Source organism: Numenius arquata, chromosome 6 (assembly GCF_964106895.1).
Source record: "Numenius arquata chromosome 6, bNumArq3.hap1.1, whole genome shotgun sequence".
NCBI lineage: Eukaryota > Metazoa > Chordata > Aves > Charadriiformes > Scolopacidae > Numenius > Numenius arquata.
Window position 1 is genome coordinate 42,376,686 of NC_133581.1, and position 15,649 is coordinate 42,392,334.

The window sequence follows — 15,649 nt, forward strand, 5'->3', positions numbered from 1 at the left end:
TTTTGATAGGAAAGAACCATGATTTGTTCTTTAAGTCAACCCATGGGTTGCAGGGTGAACAGGTGAAATTAAACTTCTAGAAACGGTCTGCCTGTATACACAGTGAGACATCCCCTGCTCTTCTTTACACTATTATAAAACAGGAGTAAATCTACAGATTTTAATGTGAGCATTAGTGTAAGCACAGGCAAATATCTCCTGATGTTCTGAGGGGGTTATAAATGACAGGCCAAAAATAACAACTGTGCTAACAAGTGCTTTCACTGGAGTAATTATCTTTAAATCAAATCTTCGTACTGAAGATCTCACAGGCAGTTCACAGGGAACTATGAGGAACGTGGTTGTTAGGGTGAAGTGTTACCTGTAATCATCTCAAACACAGGACAACAAAACTTCCTCTTGTTTTGTTATGGCATTTTTGTGTGGGTATTCTGCTAAAATAACAGTTGTGGAAGCTGAATCTTTTATTTAAGACGAGAACAGGCAAAGCACAAGCAAAACACAATGAGACTATCTCAGATGCTCTTCTACTAAGCTGCAGGCATTGTGAGGAGGAAGCATACAATTCACATGTCAAACTGACAACCTGCAGCCAGTGATGCTGCTACCATGCTGCTCCTTTCAGCACATACTTCCCATCATGGAACAGCACACCTGGGGCCTTTTCTCCTCTCCCATTTTATTCTATTGTTTGGATGTGTTGGCCCCCAGGCCAGCAGTGAGAGTGTAAGGGAGAAAGGTAGCGGTGACAGGCTGAGAGGGAAGTGGGAAGGAAATGTCTTACTCTTCCCCTTTATCAAAGAATCATAGAATGGTTAGAGTTGGAAGGGACCTTAAAGACCATCTAGTTCCAACCCCCCTGCCATGGGCAGGGACACTTCCCACTAGACCAGGTTGCTCAAAGCCCCATCCAGCCTGGCCTTGAACACCTCCAGGGATGGGGCATCCACGGCTTCTCTGGGCAACCTGTTCCAGTGTCTCACCAGCCTCACAGTAAAGAATTTCTTCCTGATATCTAATCTAAATGTCCCCTCTTTCAGTTTAAAACCGTTAACCCCTCGTCCTGTTGCTACACTCCCTGATCAAGAGTCCCTCCCCATCTCTCCTGTAGGTCCCTTTTAGATACTGAAAGGCTGCTACAAGGTCCCCCCGGAGCCTTCTATAAGTGTTTTTTCCTCCTGAGTGGTTTCCAATCACTTGTGACCTTCCCTCTCTTCACCTCCAGTGTATCTCTTACTTCCCATAGTACTTCCCTACCCTTCCCTATAGAGTAACCCTATGCTCTATATACCAGCAAGCCATGGTGAGCCATTTTGATAGCAGGGGTGCTGTATAGACTCCTTCTTCCACCTGTCCTTATCCTTGTGCCTTTGCTCACTGTCATGGCTGTCACCTTATGATCTCAAACACTTGCAACCCCTTTTCCCAGGCGGCAGTGGCATCTGGCTGTGCTTGAGGTATGTTGTCTCCCCTACTTGCAATCTGAGTATGCCAGGTAGCTGAATGGTTCGAGGTACTTTTGTTCAGGAACGTGACTTGGAAATGTAATTTTAATTCCAGCCACGAGGGGACCTTCATAGTTTATTGTCTCTTTTCTGCAGGTTCATCTAATGCGTACATCGAGATCTATACAATCATGCTCACTTTCACCAATATACTACATCTCCCTCCTAGCTGTGGATCTGCTCAAATCCCAGCATCCCCTGCAAAGTCATCTCTCATATCCTTGGAATCTGCATCCAACTTTCTTCCACTGCTTAAAGCCCACAGCATCTTTCCTGTGTTTACCCAGCAGCTTTGGATTCCCCTTTCAGGTCATCAACTTTCTACAGACTCTGGGCTGCTCAGGAATAATACTGGGGTACTAGCAGCTGAGCTGGCAGCAGGGCTGGGGAGTAGAAAAAGTGATTTCTGCGTGTGCTGATCCACAGATCCTGGGCCAGAGATCCAAGGCAGCGGACAACTGAAGCATTGTTTGTGTCACTTCACATCTTAATAATCCAGCCACAGCATGATTTTTAAAAAATTGCTGCCTGAGTTACAGCTACGGTGCTTCTTAGGTAAAAGCAGATTCCTAAATCCTGTTTCGTATGGCATTCATTGAGCAGATGCCCAGAGTTTATATATCAAAAGTCTCCAAGCCTTGCACAGAGGAATTTGCCAAATAGCCTACAAAAATTAATCTGCAAAACAATGAGCTCCCATTTATTGCAGCAGCTACTTTCATGTCTTATAACCAGGGTTTGGAGTCTCGTTCTCCCCTCGTGTGCAATAGCTATGCACTTGGATAATTTCATCTGTTTATGTTTGTATGACAAAAAGGGGATGTGACTGTAACATGCACTAACCTCCTCACTTAATCTAGCGAGCAGCAAAGACAGAGCAACTAAAACACCCCACCGGGGTCCCCTGCCCGTTTGTAGTTGGTGACTGGCCGAGGAACTGCCACTGCTACCCTGCCAGCTCCACCAGGCTTGCCAGCTGGGCCGGCCCAGGACCTGCTCTGCTCCCACCTTCTCTGTGCAGAGAAGCACCATCCATCCTTCCGCAGGGTTGCTCCTGACAGACACGGCTCCTGACAGGAACTCAGCCCACCCGTCGCTTTCCCTTTTACTTTCCCGGTGGAGCTGCGATCTTCATTTCAGCCACTGGGGGGGAACCTTAGACTTTATCATGAAAGGCCTGCGGGCGAGGTGGGATTCACCAGCTTTCACGCCCATGAAGCTTTCTTCAAGCCCTGAAAAAGGGCCTTCCTATATAAAAACGTACCCATCTTTCTTTGTGCCCCAATTATATCCTGAAAGAGATATTATAACTACTTATAAACGTTATCTTGCTTGTGTGTGTTACATCCAAGAGAGACATGTGAATCACAACTCTCAATTACTTCTTCAGGTCTTCTTAGGTCATGCTCAGGTTGGAATTGAAGGACATGGTGTTTCTCAGCTGTCACGCTCTAAGGCCTCTGAGAAGTCTCATGTGGGCAATGAGGTATTTTGTATGTGCTAAGCAGGCCAAGTCAAACCCAAGCCTCCCCTCTAGACCATAGTTAAACTGTTGTCTATGTGAAATCTTTCATATCTGCTAGAAGTGTCCATTGCATCCTCTTTGCCTTTGTATTGTCAAGGCTCAGACACCCTATGGGAATGCAAACTGAAAGGAAGTAAAAATAAGCAATATGTTAATGATAACAGTGTTTAAAAAGGGATTTCATGGGAATGAAATAGCCTTTTTTTGCCAATATAAATAAAGGCAGAAAGTTCTTTTTGTAGCAGGAGCGTGTGAAATGTGAAACCTCGGCAGCGAGAAGCAATTCCGATACAAATCAGAATGACTGCGATAAGCAAAACTTTTTACCCCTGGAGGTGGGAATGTGATCCGGTGGCTACAGCAGCAGAGAGCAAATCTGCAGCACCGGATTCTGCCCCTGACTCACGGTATGTCTGTGGACAACTCATGTACTGTCTGTACATCAGTTTACCCATCTGTAAAACAGGGACACACATATCTGTATCTTATCAGATCCAGCTCTTGCCAAGCGTCATTAATGGATGCTGACAGCCCTTTTGCTGTCAGGAATGCAGGATTTCACAAGTGGAAAGTACAAGTCATTACCGCTTTGCCAGGACACGAGCACCACTCCTCTTGTTAAAACAGTTGTACGCTTACGAGCAGTCGTGGCGACACCCGATGGACTGAAGAATCCCTTTACTCTCCTGGTAGTGTTGAAAGACTTTGAGTTAGATCTTACACAAAGTTCAGAGATCAGTAGCTCTCTAAAGCTGATAATGCTATAAAAGCAGTCAGCCAAACCTATCTAATCTTATCCAACCAATTGCCACTAACTGATATTACTAAAATGACGTTCTTCTATTTTTATACACGTACTAATTTATTAAAATTAGGTGTATTGCACATATTTTGTTTCTATCTTCATTAGTCGAAATTAAATCCTTCAAAATAATATTTTACAACTGAGCTATTAACTAATCTTAGCCCTATGCGGAGTGAGGTGATGGTCTTGGAACCGTTACTAAGGGTAAGGTTTCCTAAATAAGGAAACCTTTTAAATAAGGTTTCCTAATCACAGACCACACATAGTCCTGTAATTGCACAATCAGCAGACAGAGCAACGGCTAAAAAAGGCTGGAAACGGAACCATCTTTCCATGTGCAGGAAGGGTTCCTGTTTGGCCTCTGAAAGCTCGCACTTAAGCTCCCTTCTGTGAATAAACCCTTTTTCTATCTTGCTCATCTACAGACGGAAGCTGCCCCAGCTGCATAAATTAGTTAAAGTGGGTCCAACCAGTGTCTGTGGGATCTTCGATACCCATTTAAAACTGGTCTCTGTTTCCTCCTGTGATCTGTAAATTTATCACAGTGAGTCTTCTTATAAAGCCATCGATTATAAAATCATGCTTTTGATTAAACTGTTATGACTTTAGGTATGTATTAGGCCTAAATCAGTCTTCATATTTTAAGATTGCCTTTCTGCACTATAAAATTTGCAGCTATTTATAAAGTTAATAATAAAAGCGGTGACTCTGTATCTTCTTTCAGAAAGAACTTAAAGCTGTTCCGTTCTACCATGAAGAAATACCCTCCTACTTCGGTTTTCTGCCTGTTGGTGAAAAGCTGCACTTCAACCATTTTCTTCAGCACTTGACTGCTAGTGTTTTTCCATAATTTGGCAGTAGCTGTCACCCCTGCCTCACCCACCACATACACCTTGGCAGCTCCCACAGCTGCTTCTACACAAAGAACTTAAATCCACCACAAGACTTGGCCGTTCAAGCTGGAAATTCAGATTGTCCAAATTCCTGGCTAGGCACCACCTAATTCTAGAAAAGCATCTGAAGACGCCTGAATTTTTCCTTAGGAAGTTCCCCAGCCGCCTTCCTGTCTGCTCCCGGGCATTCGCAAGCTGCGAGCTTTGTGAGGGGCACAGCAGTTGCCTCAGGAGAAGGCACGTCGTGTGGCGCCCGTTGAAACAGACTTTTCCCAAAGACGACCTGCAAGATCGGGCTGTAAAATAGTCAACTGCAACCGAATAATCCAAATGGAACAAGACAGGTTGGCAAATTATTTATAGTATCGCAGGACCAAGAAGTCCCAGCCGCGGCCTGGGCTGCGCTGCGTTGCGTTAACGCGTTGAGGGAGCACAGCCCCTCTTGCAAGGAGCTCGCAGCCCAAGCACCAGGCAAGAGGCAACAGATGGCGAGAGACAGATGGGAGAGTACAAGGAAACAATGAGATAAATGAGCAAAAAACTAAGTTGAAGACTTTAGCATTTGGTTCCAAAATTATTAATTCTACTAATCATCTCAGCTGATGTAACCCTGCGGTAGGACGCCTTTCCTGTTCCAAAGGTTTTCATAGCTACAATTACAACACATGCTGCAGCCCAGCATGGGTTGCATTTAAGGTAAAGAGTGGGAGTTGAGCAGGGAAGAAGTACCCGGGGTGGGGGGTGTTATTTGCTGACATTCATTCAGTAAAGAGGGCTGGGGTTATCTCGGCAACCTGGGGCTTAAGGCCGCCTGGGTAAGTCGGTAAAGCGCTGACCGACAGAATTCTGGCTTTACTGGAGGCTGACTCTGCCCGTCAGCCTCTGCCACACGCAGCCCACAACCTTACACACAAGACGTGGGGGCCCAACTGGGGCCGGAACCCCCTGTGCTGCCAGAGGCCCCGAGCACGGCACACGAAGCGTGGCCAGTCAGCGGGGCCAACTCACGGCGTGGGTCACTCACGCACGGCCACCCGGGCCCCGCGGGACGGTGACAATTCAGTCGGCCTCCCCGCCCCAGGGGATGCCGAGGTCCCGCCATGGCAGGCCGGGCATCGGAGCCAGGCGGCGCCACCGGGGCCGGGGCTAGGACGTCCCGCGGGGCAGGAGGTCCCACACAGACCCCAGACCGCCGCGGGGAGGCCTGAGGGGGTCGAAACCCCGGTCGGGCGTCGAAAGCGACCTCCCCTCGGGCTGGGCCCGCCGAAGCCCCAGGGCGGCCGGGAGGCGCCCCCGCGGCTGCGCAGCCGCCGTGCCCGGGGAGCCGTTACCGGGCGGAGGGGCGCGAGGCAGCGGCCGTTGGAGGGCGCGCGCTGAGGTAAGGCGAGAGGCGGCCCCGCCGGGGACATCTTGAGGGCTCCCGCCGCTCCCCGGGGGCCACCTCAGGGAAAGCGAAACCAAAAGGGCGGCGGTAGCGGCGGCGGGAAGGGGAAAGGGAAGCGGCGGGCGGGGGCTCCCAGCAGTGCGGCGCCGCTCGACTCGGCTCGCTCCTCCCCTCAGCGCCGAGGCGGAGCGGGGCGGCAGGCGGGCTCAGCGCGCCCCCATGGCCCTGGCGCCGGGTCAGCGGGCACGGTAGCCGGCTCCGGCTGTCGCCCGCGGGTGAGTCAGAGCTGCCCAGGGAGGGCGGGCTGGACATGAGCCTCGCCGCCGGGCTCCGAGCAGCGGCCGGAGACTGAGCAACAAAGAAGTTTCCCCGGCGGCGCGGCGCTCCTGCATGCACGCCCCCGGCCGCCGGCCCTGGGGCGCTGCCCGGCAGGCGCCCGGCCCTGACCCCGCCATGGAGCCCCGCGCGGGGCTGCACAGCAGCCCGGACCTCAGCGGGGCCAAGCGGCTCAGCGTAGGGGAGCTCCGTTCCCTTTTCGAGGCTCGCTGCGCCGCCGTGGCCGCTGCCGCTGCCCGGCAGCTGCCTGACCCGGCGAAGAGGGGCTGCCGGCCCCCCAACGGGGTGCTGCCGCCCGTCATCCCCCGGCTCACCGTTACCGCCGAGGAGAGCGAGGAGGCGCAGGGTAGCCCCCAGGCGCAGCCGCCGCACCCCGAGGGCGGCTGGCTGAGGACGGACAGCTCGCTGCACCTGCAGTCGCGCCGGCTTTCCACCTCCTCGCTCTCCTCCACCGGCTCCTCGTCCCTCCTGGAGGACTCGGAGGACGACGTGCTGAGCGACACGGAGGGCAGAAGCCAGGGCATCGTGCACCTGGAGCACGGCGAGGACACCAACCAGGTAGGGGGAGGTGGCGGGGGAAGGGGGGGCGGCTCGCCCGGGACGCGCTGCTGCCCGGGGGGTGGCCGGGCGGGCCTGCTGAGTGCCTCCCGGGTGCTTCGGGGTCGCCAGGAGCTCCCCTTTGGAGTGAGGTTTCCGTGACCCAACTCCATGCAAACTCCGGCAAACTCCTGCTTGTGGGCCAGCAGCAGCGGGATACGGGTTGCTGTGCCTGTTTGGAAAACGCAGCTGCACGTCGGCTCTTCTAAAACCCGACCAGGTGTGCACTGTTTCCTTTCAGCTGTGAAACTCTGCTTGATGTCCCAAGAATATGGGGGGACGTTGCTTGATCATAAGTAGGTTGTTTTTTTGTTGTGTTTTTTTTTTTTTTTCCAGTCTCCTTTATCAGATCTTCAAAATAAATTTTTTCCAGGCATTTACCAGCAGGTATTTTTTGTCTCTTTCAATCCTGGAGTCTGTGGTTGTCAATTTTTGAGCTGCTTCTTGCTGTGAGCATGACAGGAGATGGGGAGGAGCTTGGAATGGGTAGAATGCATGCTTTTGTCCATTCTGGCAGTAACACATTCTTCTCAGTAAATCCCCTCTGTAATTTGGCAGCTTTCATCCATGAAGTGCACTTTTAAAGGCATATAGTTAGTTGCTTTTTCCTTTGATATATATTTGCCTGGCTCCTTATAATATGCTTCTTGGGGTTTTGTAACTGAAATGTGTTGCTTTAGTGAATTCACCCTCCTACCTTTATTGAGACCACGATTTAAATTGTTGTTCTACTGCCAGCTCATTGGTACTGAATTGTTTTCTAGCAGAACATATGTTCTGAAAAAATGTATAAGCAAGAAGTAATGCAACTTGTAGGTGATACCTCCAGCTGGACTTTTCTCATGGTAATTGTGGGTTTACTACTTTAGAGGACACATAGTACAGGAGCTAAAATGCTGTGTGCAATATTGGCTTTGTTTGCATCAACTTGTGGCCTGGTTTTGGAAAAGAAAAAGGTTTGTACTTTATCATATTGCGTATCAAGAAACCAATAATAATACTACTGAATTCATACTTTTGATCCTGAGAGAGCATCTGATGTGTGTGGGAAATAATTACTAGTGTATTGCTGTTTGGCTTTCTTTTCTAAAATACATGATATGCTAGTGGGGATTTTGTGGAAGTAGCAGAAGAATAGAAATTAAAGGTGGAAAAGGGCTATTGGCTCATTTGACTCAATATCCCTGCTATTGCAGCGGGCTGTGTGCATGTTTAATAGGGAACAAGAATTTAGTGGCAACACTTTAGCAATAAAGAGAACTCAGGGATGGCATCGTGACATCTGGTTAACTTGGCTGTGAACATAGGCTGAAGCAAAAACTATTCTTCAGGCATGAATCACAGAACTGTAGGGTTTGGAAGGGACCTTCAGAGATCATGGCCTCACGTTATGCCAGGGAAGGTTTAGGATGGATATTAGGAAAAGTCTTTACACTGAAAGGGTTCTTACGCATTGGAATGGGCTGCCCAGGGAAGTGGTTGAGGCACTATCCTTGGAGGTATTTAAAAGACGGGTTGACATAGTGCTTAGTGACGTAGTTTAATGATGTTTTTTTATCAGTTAGATTGATGGTTGGACTAGATGATCTTAAAGGTCCCTTCCAACCTAGACAATTCTATGATCATCTAGTCCAAACCCCCTGCCAAAGCAGGGTCACCTAGAGCAGGCTGGACAGGAATGCATCCAGGTGAGTTTTGAATATCTCCAGAGACGGAGACTCCACACCCTCTCTGGGCAGCCTGTTCCAGGGCTCTGGCACCCTCACAGTAAAGAAGTTTGTTCTCATGTTGAGATGGAACTTCCTGTGTTCCAGCTTGTTCCATTGCTCCTTGTCCTGTCACCAGGCACCACTGAGAAGAGGCTGACCCCGTCCTCATGACACCTGTCCTTTATATATTTATAAGCATTCATAAGATCCCCTCTCAGTCTTCTCCAGGTTGGACAGCCCCAGGTATCTCAGCCTTCCCTTATAAGAGAGGTGCTCCATTCCCTTGATCATCACTCTGCTCTGGTGAGACCTCACCTGGAGTACTGTGTGCAGGTCTGGAGCCCTCAATATAGAAAGGACATGGACCTGATGGAGCGGGTCCAGAGGAGGGCCACCAAAATGATCAGGGGGCTGGAGCACCTCTCCTATGAGGACAGGCTGAGGGAGCTGGGGTTGTTTAGCTTGGAGAAAAGGAGGCTCCGGGGAGACCTCATAGCGGCCTTCCAGTACCTGAGGGGGGCCTACAGGAAGGCTGGGGAGGGTCTGTTTACAAAGGCCTGCAGCGACAGGACGAGGGGCAATGGTTTTAAGCTGGAGAAGGGGAGATTTAGATTGGATATTAGGAAAAAATTCTTTACCGTGAGGGTGGTGGAACACTGGAACAGGTTGCCCAGGGAGGTGGTTGAGGCCCCTTCCCTTGAGATATTCAAGGTGAAGCTCGACGAGGCCCTGGGCAACCTGGTCTAGTAGGAGGTGTCCCTGCTGACTGCGGGGAGGTCGGACTAGATGACCTTTGGAGGTCCCTTCCGGCCTGGACCAATCTATGAATCTATGAATCTATGAATCTTCATAGCCCTCTGCTGGACTCTCTCCAGCAGTTCCCTGTCCTTGAACTGGGGAGCTCAGAACTGGACACAGTACTCCAGATGTGGCCTCCACAGGGCAGAATAAAGGGGGAGGATGACCTCCCTTGACCTGCTGGCCATGCTCTTTTCAATGCACCCCAGGAGACCATTGGCCTTCTTGGCCACAAGGGCACATTGCTGCCTCACAGTCAACTTGTTGTCCACCAGGACTGCCATGTCTCTCTCTGCAGAGCTGCTTTCCAGCAGGTCAGCCCCTAACCTGTACTGGTGCATGGCGTTATTCCTCCCTAGGTGCAGGACCCTACACTTGCCCTTGTTGAATTTCATCAGGTTCCTCTCTGCCCAACTCTCCAGCCTGTCCAGGTCTCGCTGTATGGCGGCACAAGCCTTCTAGTGTGTCAGCCATTCCTCCCAGTTTGGTGTCATCAGCCAGCTTGCTGAGGGTACACTCTGTCCCCTCATCCAGGTCGTTGATGAATATATTGAACAAGACCGGACCCAGTACTGACCCTTGGGGAACACCACTAGTCACAGGTCTCCAGCTGGACTCGGCACCACTGATCACAACCCTCTGAGCTCTGCCACTCAGCCAGTTCTCCATCCACCTCACTGTCCTCTCACCTAACCCACACTTCCCAAGCTTACCTATGAGAAGCCATGCTGCCTTTAAGGTTTTCCTTCTGTACTTCTGAAGTCATTGGTATTGTATGCAATATTGAGTCTTAAATCATTCATTAGAACTGTATGCTTTAGATGATGTGCATTATGACATACATGTGTCTAAAATGTACAGCCTAAGTGGATGTGAGTGGTATTACTTTCTTTTAAATTATATGAAGTTTCTAGGCATTGTAAAAGTGGAAAAGGCTTTAATCACCTTTTAATGATGAGAAGAAAAATTTAAAACTAAAGAAGGTCTTTAATATGTTTAATAGACAAACTAAAAATAGCTGTATTATAAGTATTTTAAAGTCTGAGAGAATGTCCTATCCATTTAGGTGTGTGGGAAGTTGAGAAGTTCAACAGTATTATGAGAGTTCAGTTTTTGAAAAAAGTTTATGCAGGTTTCCCAAGTTTAGGGCAGCTGCAGGATTTTTTAATGTTTCATTGGTAAAGTTAAGTATTGACTAAACTAGTAAAATACTTCATGTTTTTAATGGCCGAGTTACTCTTCCATACCTGTGGTGTAGGGGAAGATGGGGCACACTGCCCATTAAGAGCCTGTGTTCTAACTGAAACTCTCTACCTTGTTATTACTTCTGTGGCAAGTTGGCAAACCAGAGCTGGGACTGGTACCTAGGACTCCAAAACAGCAGAACTAAGTGTCACCAGCTTTATGACACTGCCTAATAAATTAAATGGACCAAGTCTTTTATTTGCTTAGTGCACGCTCATGTAGTTCATCCCTGCTTTCCTTGCTGCATTACCCAGCAAGAGCTTGAATCCCGGGAATCTGCTTTTTCCCTATGGTCAGGCATGCTGCCCTTCATCTCAGTTGGCTGTGCTGTGTCCTTGCTGGTAGGAGGTGGTAGGAGGTGACCAGGACAGGCTTGTCCTTGTGTTTGATGTCTTTCAGTACCAGACAATGCTGTGATACTAGGGATCCCTGTGCTCAGCTGTCCAGTCTTTACAGATACTGTTTCTTCAGTGAAGCAGTGAGTACGTAGCACACCAAAGTAGAATTCTTTGCTTTGAACTGCTGTGGGTTCAACTTTAAAGGATGTGTCCTTTCTACTAATTAACCTTGGGGCAGGCTTTAGGTTCAAGGCAGGCACATATGTGTGAAAATAACTAGAAATTTTAAGATAATCCGATGAATGGTTTTATATTTTGAAGATTCTATTTAGAGGCAAATTGGCACATTTTTTCCGTATTTATTGATTTTAGTGTATGTATTTTAATAGATGAAGGCTCATTCTCAGGGTGGAACACAAAGGATAGAGACTTTTCTGAGGGAAACAAATCAGAGGTGGGCCAAACTTGGTGTTCCCTAATTCATGGGAAATTGTGACACTTTGAAATCCCCCTTGTACTGGAATTTCCTTCGACTTTTCTTTGGAAATGTTAGAAATTAATTTGGAGCCCGGCACCTTTTGACTAAGCTCAGACCAGCACTCAGAGGACTGCTGGGCTGTCAAGCCTACCAAACTCCCTAGTGCCTAGCAGGGACCTTGGAAACTTGCCCAGGTCTTCAACTGCGGGAGCAGAAGTTCTGATAATGTTCCTGTTATCAGGGCTTCAAGGCTTCCATCTGCAGACACAGGAACTTGAGACCTAAGCTGAAGAAGGCCCTCCCAGGCCTCTCAGCTGGAGGCCTCTACTGTTGACCTGGAAATCAAGACTCAGTTGGGTCTTTGAAGTCATGTGGGCTCCCAAGCTACCTGTGCTACCTCTGCAAACTCTGGAGCCTTTCCTCTGTCTACAGGGCTTGCAGCCCTGGAGTTACCAGGCCTTAAATACTGGGATGATAAACATGAGTGCCTTGGAGGATGGTTGTCCCTGGCAGCTCATGAGGCGAACAGAAAGCTCTCCAAGAGGATGAGTGATTCAGTTAAATGTTTCACAGAGCATTCTGGGTTGGGTGAATTGGCACATCACGACAGCGTTAAATTTTAATTTCTTGTTGAGCACAGTATGTAGGCATGTCCCTGGAGCCTTAGGGCCACAGATTGGGGGAGTGAATACCTTGGGACTGGTGGCTGGTGATTGCAGTATAGTTTCAGCTTGCTCTGTGGGGACAAAATGCTGTTTGCATTTAGGCAGGCCCACCTTTGAGAGAAGCTCAGTGGGTAGGTGTTCCAGCTCCTCGGCACAAGTTCCAATTTCATTTTGCAGTAATTAACAGAGGCTTTGGAAACTGGACTGCCCTGCCTTTCCTGGAGGAAGACCCCTCCAGCAATGAAGAGCTGTAAGCGTGAGAGAAGCCTGTTCTGCTGCTGTCCTGTTAACTGAACTTGTGTTCTGTGAAAACCAATTGCACATAGCTGTGTTAATGTAGTTTGCATAATACTGTAGCTGGAGCTTCACAAATCTTGGCAGGTAATTTAATCAAAAATTAATGGTTATTTTTTAAATAGCCAATTGACAGAATAGATTTTATCCCATGACAACAGTTAACATTCCTGCCTTCCCTTGCATTTAAATGGGAAGCATGCTTTTCTACCCTTGCTTCACGCCATCTGGAAAGTGTATATACACAGTTGAATCTTGCAGTGAAAGCACTAGTGGTCCATTTATAGTAATAGAGTGCAAGAGTTACATATTTTGGTCTTCATTCCGTGAGTGAGCAATATTAAGAAATACCTAAATCTGGTTAGCACCTTTTGTTGGGACAGAGATTTTAAAAAGTGGTTTTCACAGAGAATAAACACCATGATAATGTACAGCACGTCTTGTCCTCTTTATAGGAGAAGATTATTTACTGGATGGAAACATGCCAAATAAATCTACTTGTTCTCATAACTGTGACCTGTCATTCCAAATTCCTAGATCTGTAACCATGAGAACAGCTGACAGCTTGCTAGAGAAAAAGCAGTTCAGTTCTTGCTTGCAGTGGTACCAGTCCAGAAACTTTGGGGGATAGCCGTTAGTGTAGCTTATTTGGTTTCACTGATCTTCTCACCATTATTTTTTATAATACCGAGCACCTTAAAATGGACAAACATATAGAGGCGTGCACACTGAAAAAATACGGATCCAAAGTTTCAATTACTTCAGCTCAGGGGTGGGTTACATAAGCTAATGCAGTAGAATAGAATTGTTATTTTTAAATGAAGAATGGGAATGAAGGGATGACATAAGTAAGACTGTTAATGGGTTTTTAGCCTACTTTCCAAAGGAAAGAAAGCTTGTGTAATCACTCTATCAATTCCATTTTAGCAACTTTAGTAGTTTTCAGCCAAATTTGGCAGTAGAATAGACATCTCAAAGTTTCTTCAAGAAAGAGCTCTTTAAAGTTCCACAAAGATCAGCCTCTGGGTGGAGAAGAGGAAACCAAAATACGTACATACCTTTTCTTCTCAGGGGGAGAAGGTGCAGGATGAGTTAAAGGGTTGTTTTCTGCTTTGCTTGTTAACTAGCAACTTGGCATGTGCATACTGGCTAGTTGATCAGTGCTTCTGTGCTTGTGCCAGCCACAGCAGGTAGTGCTTCTTATCCTGAGGGTAATTAGAAGAAAGGATGGGAGGGAGAATACAGTGCTATGGGCTGGTAAGGTTAGGGAAGGTGGAAGGCACTAGTTGATGGGCAGGGGAAGAAGGTGAGGAAATTGGGGGGAGATGTGGAAATTGGAGGTGGTTTTGGCACAAGCTTAGAGAGGACAGTACCAAGCTGTAGTTACTCTGATAAGGGTGCAGGACAGTAGATACCAGTCAAGTAGAAACCAGGCTTCATTACTTTGCTGCTTGTGGAACAACTACTTTTAATGGAATACATTTCATAGTTCTAAAAAAAAAAAAATAATAACAAATGCTGATTTCTAATGACAGTCCTGTATACTGAAATCTTTCTGAACATACATATACACTGTATACTGAACAGAAACTTCTTTGAGTTTGAGGGTGGTTTCTTCTCCACTGTGCACTCAAATAGTGGAGTATATAGAAACATCAGCAGTATCAGTTCTAATGGTCACTATTTATAAGTAATGTAGATTCTTGTCTGGTAGGAAATGAGTTAGCTCGTGCCAAATCAGTTGAGAGAGAGGCAATTAAACATCCTATCAGTTAAGATTTTGAGATTCTGGATATATCTGAAATGGTGACTTACAGATTACAAGATTCTTCTCTTTTGAATGAATTTCCCTCTGATAGTTTTCACTTTTTATATGTTAAAGAACATGTTGTTGCTAGGGTGTACAGTTTAAATTGGAAGAGCTCTATTATATTTTTTTTTTCCTTATGGACCTGTTGGATTAGGTATATTATAGAAGTTTCTCTATATGTGTATTTCTACAGTTCAAACCTCCTTGTAATGTTAATTGCATCTGGAAAGAGGGAAAGAAAGTAACAGTGACTCCTCATCATTGGGTGATGCATTCATATTTAAGGAAAACATACCTAAGCAGATTTTTCTCAGGCTATCATTGATTCAACAGAGTTGAAGATTTATTTGTGAAAACCCATGCCAGTGTTAAAGGAATAAGGGTAGTGGCTGGAGCAATATTCTGGAATTTTGCATGCCTGTGTGTATTTTTGGGTTCTGACAATCTTACTCTATTAGGCTGGTTTGATGAGGGTATTTTTTTTTTAATTGAACATAGCCAAAAATAACCTCTCGACTCACATATAAGGTTTATTATAAATGGAATGTGTAAAAGTGAATCAGTTTGATTAAATGCTCACAATGTGATGCAATTTAATACAGCTAATATATCTGGAAGCTGAGAATGCACTGAAAGAAGAACTAAGGATCATCACACAGCATTTTGTGGTGATTATCTATAAAATGTGATGTCAGAAAAGTAATATTATCCTTGTGCATCTTGGAAAGAAAAAGTGATCTTATCTTACATACAGCACCAGTAGATTCGCTGTCTCTCTTCTGCCTTATCTGTCAGTGTAGTTTTTGCAGAGAAAGGGGGCTGAGGCAGAAAGAATTGGCTTGTCAGTTCATGCTAATTTGGATCTTGCGTAGCGTAGGTTTAGATTGCATTTTTAAGTGCTCTTCTCAACTTTCTCTACCAACAGAGCTTTCTCTAAAAAGCTCACAAGTTGGGCAAGATGGCATTGCCTGTCCATAGCATAGCATTACCTGGGGAAAAATATCATTAAAAAAAAAAAAAACAACTGGGGAGGTGGGGGGGGAGAGAAGCAGATGTTAGTCTCCATCAGCTTATTCTGAGTGAAAGCATAGGGAAGGGTAGAGGCTACCTGTTCATCCAGTGTCAGACTAGCAAACGCATTGGTATATTGTTTCCAGTGTTTAACTGATCCATTCCTGTCAGTAATGGAGAATGCTTTCTGGGATAACACATAGCCACTGCATTTGGGTGGAGTTTTGTATCAATAAACATTGAGCTTCTCACAGGG

General features: G+C 46.8%; 1 protein-coding gene across 1 annotated transcript in view; it reads left to right on the top strand.

Moving 5' to 3' along the window:
• Positions 1-6,334: 6,334 nt before the first annotated feature.
• Positions 6,335-15,649, top strand: part of ITPKA (inositol-trisphosphate 3-kinase A) — a 39,510-nt gene continuing 30,195 nt past the window's right edge. Inside the window, exon 1 of the mRNA XM_074149547.1 lies at positions 6,335-7,006. Within this exon, the coding sequence (XP_074005648.1) occupies positions 6,503-7,006 (504 nt within the window). The 5' untranslated portion in view covers positions 6,335-6,502. The remainder of the gene's footprint in view (positions 7,007-15,649) is intronic.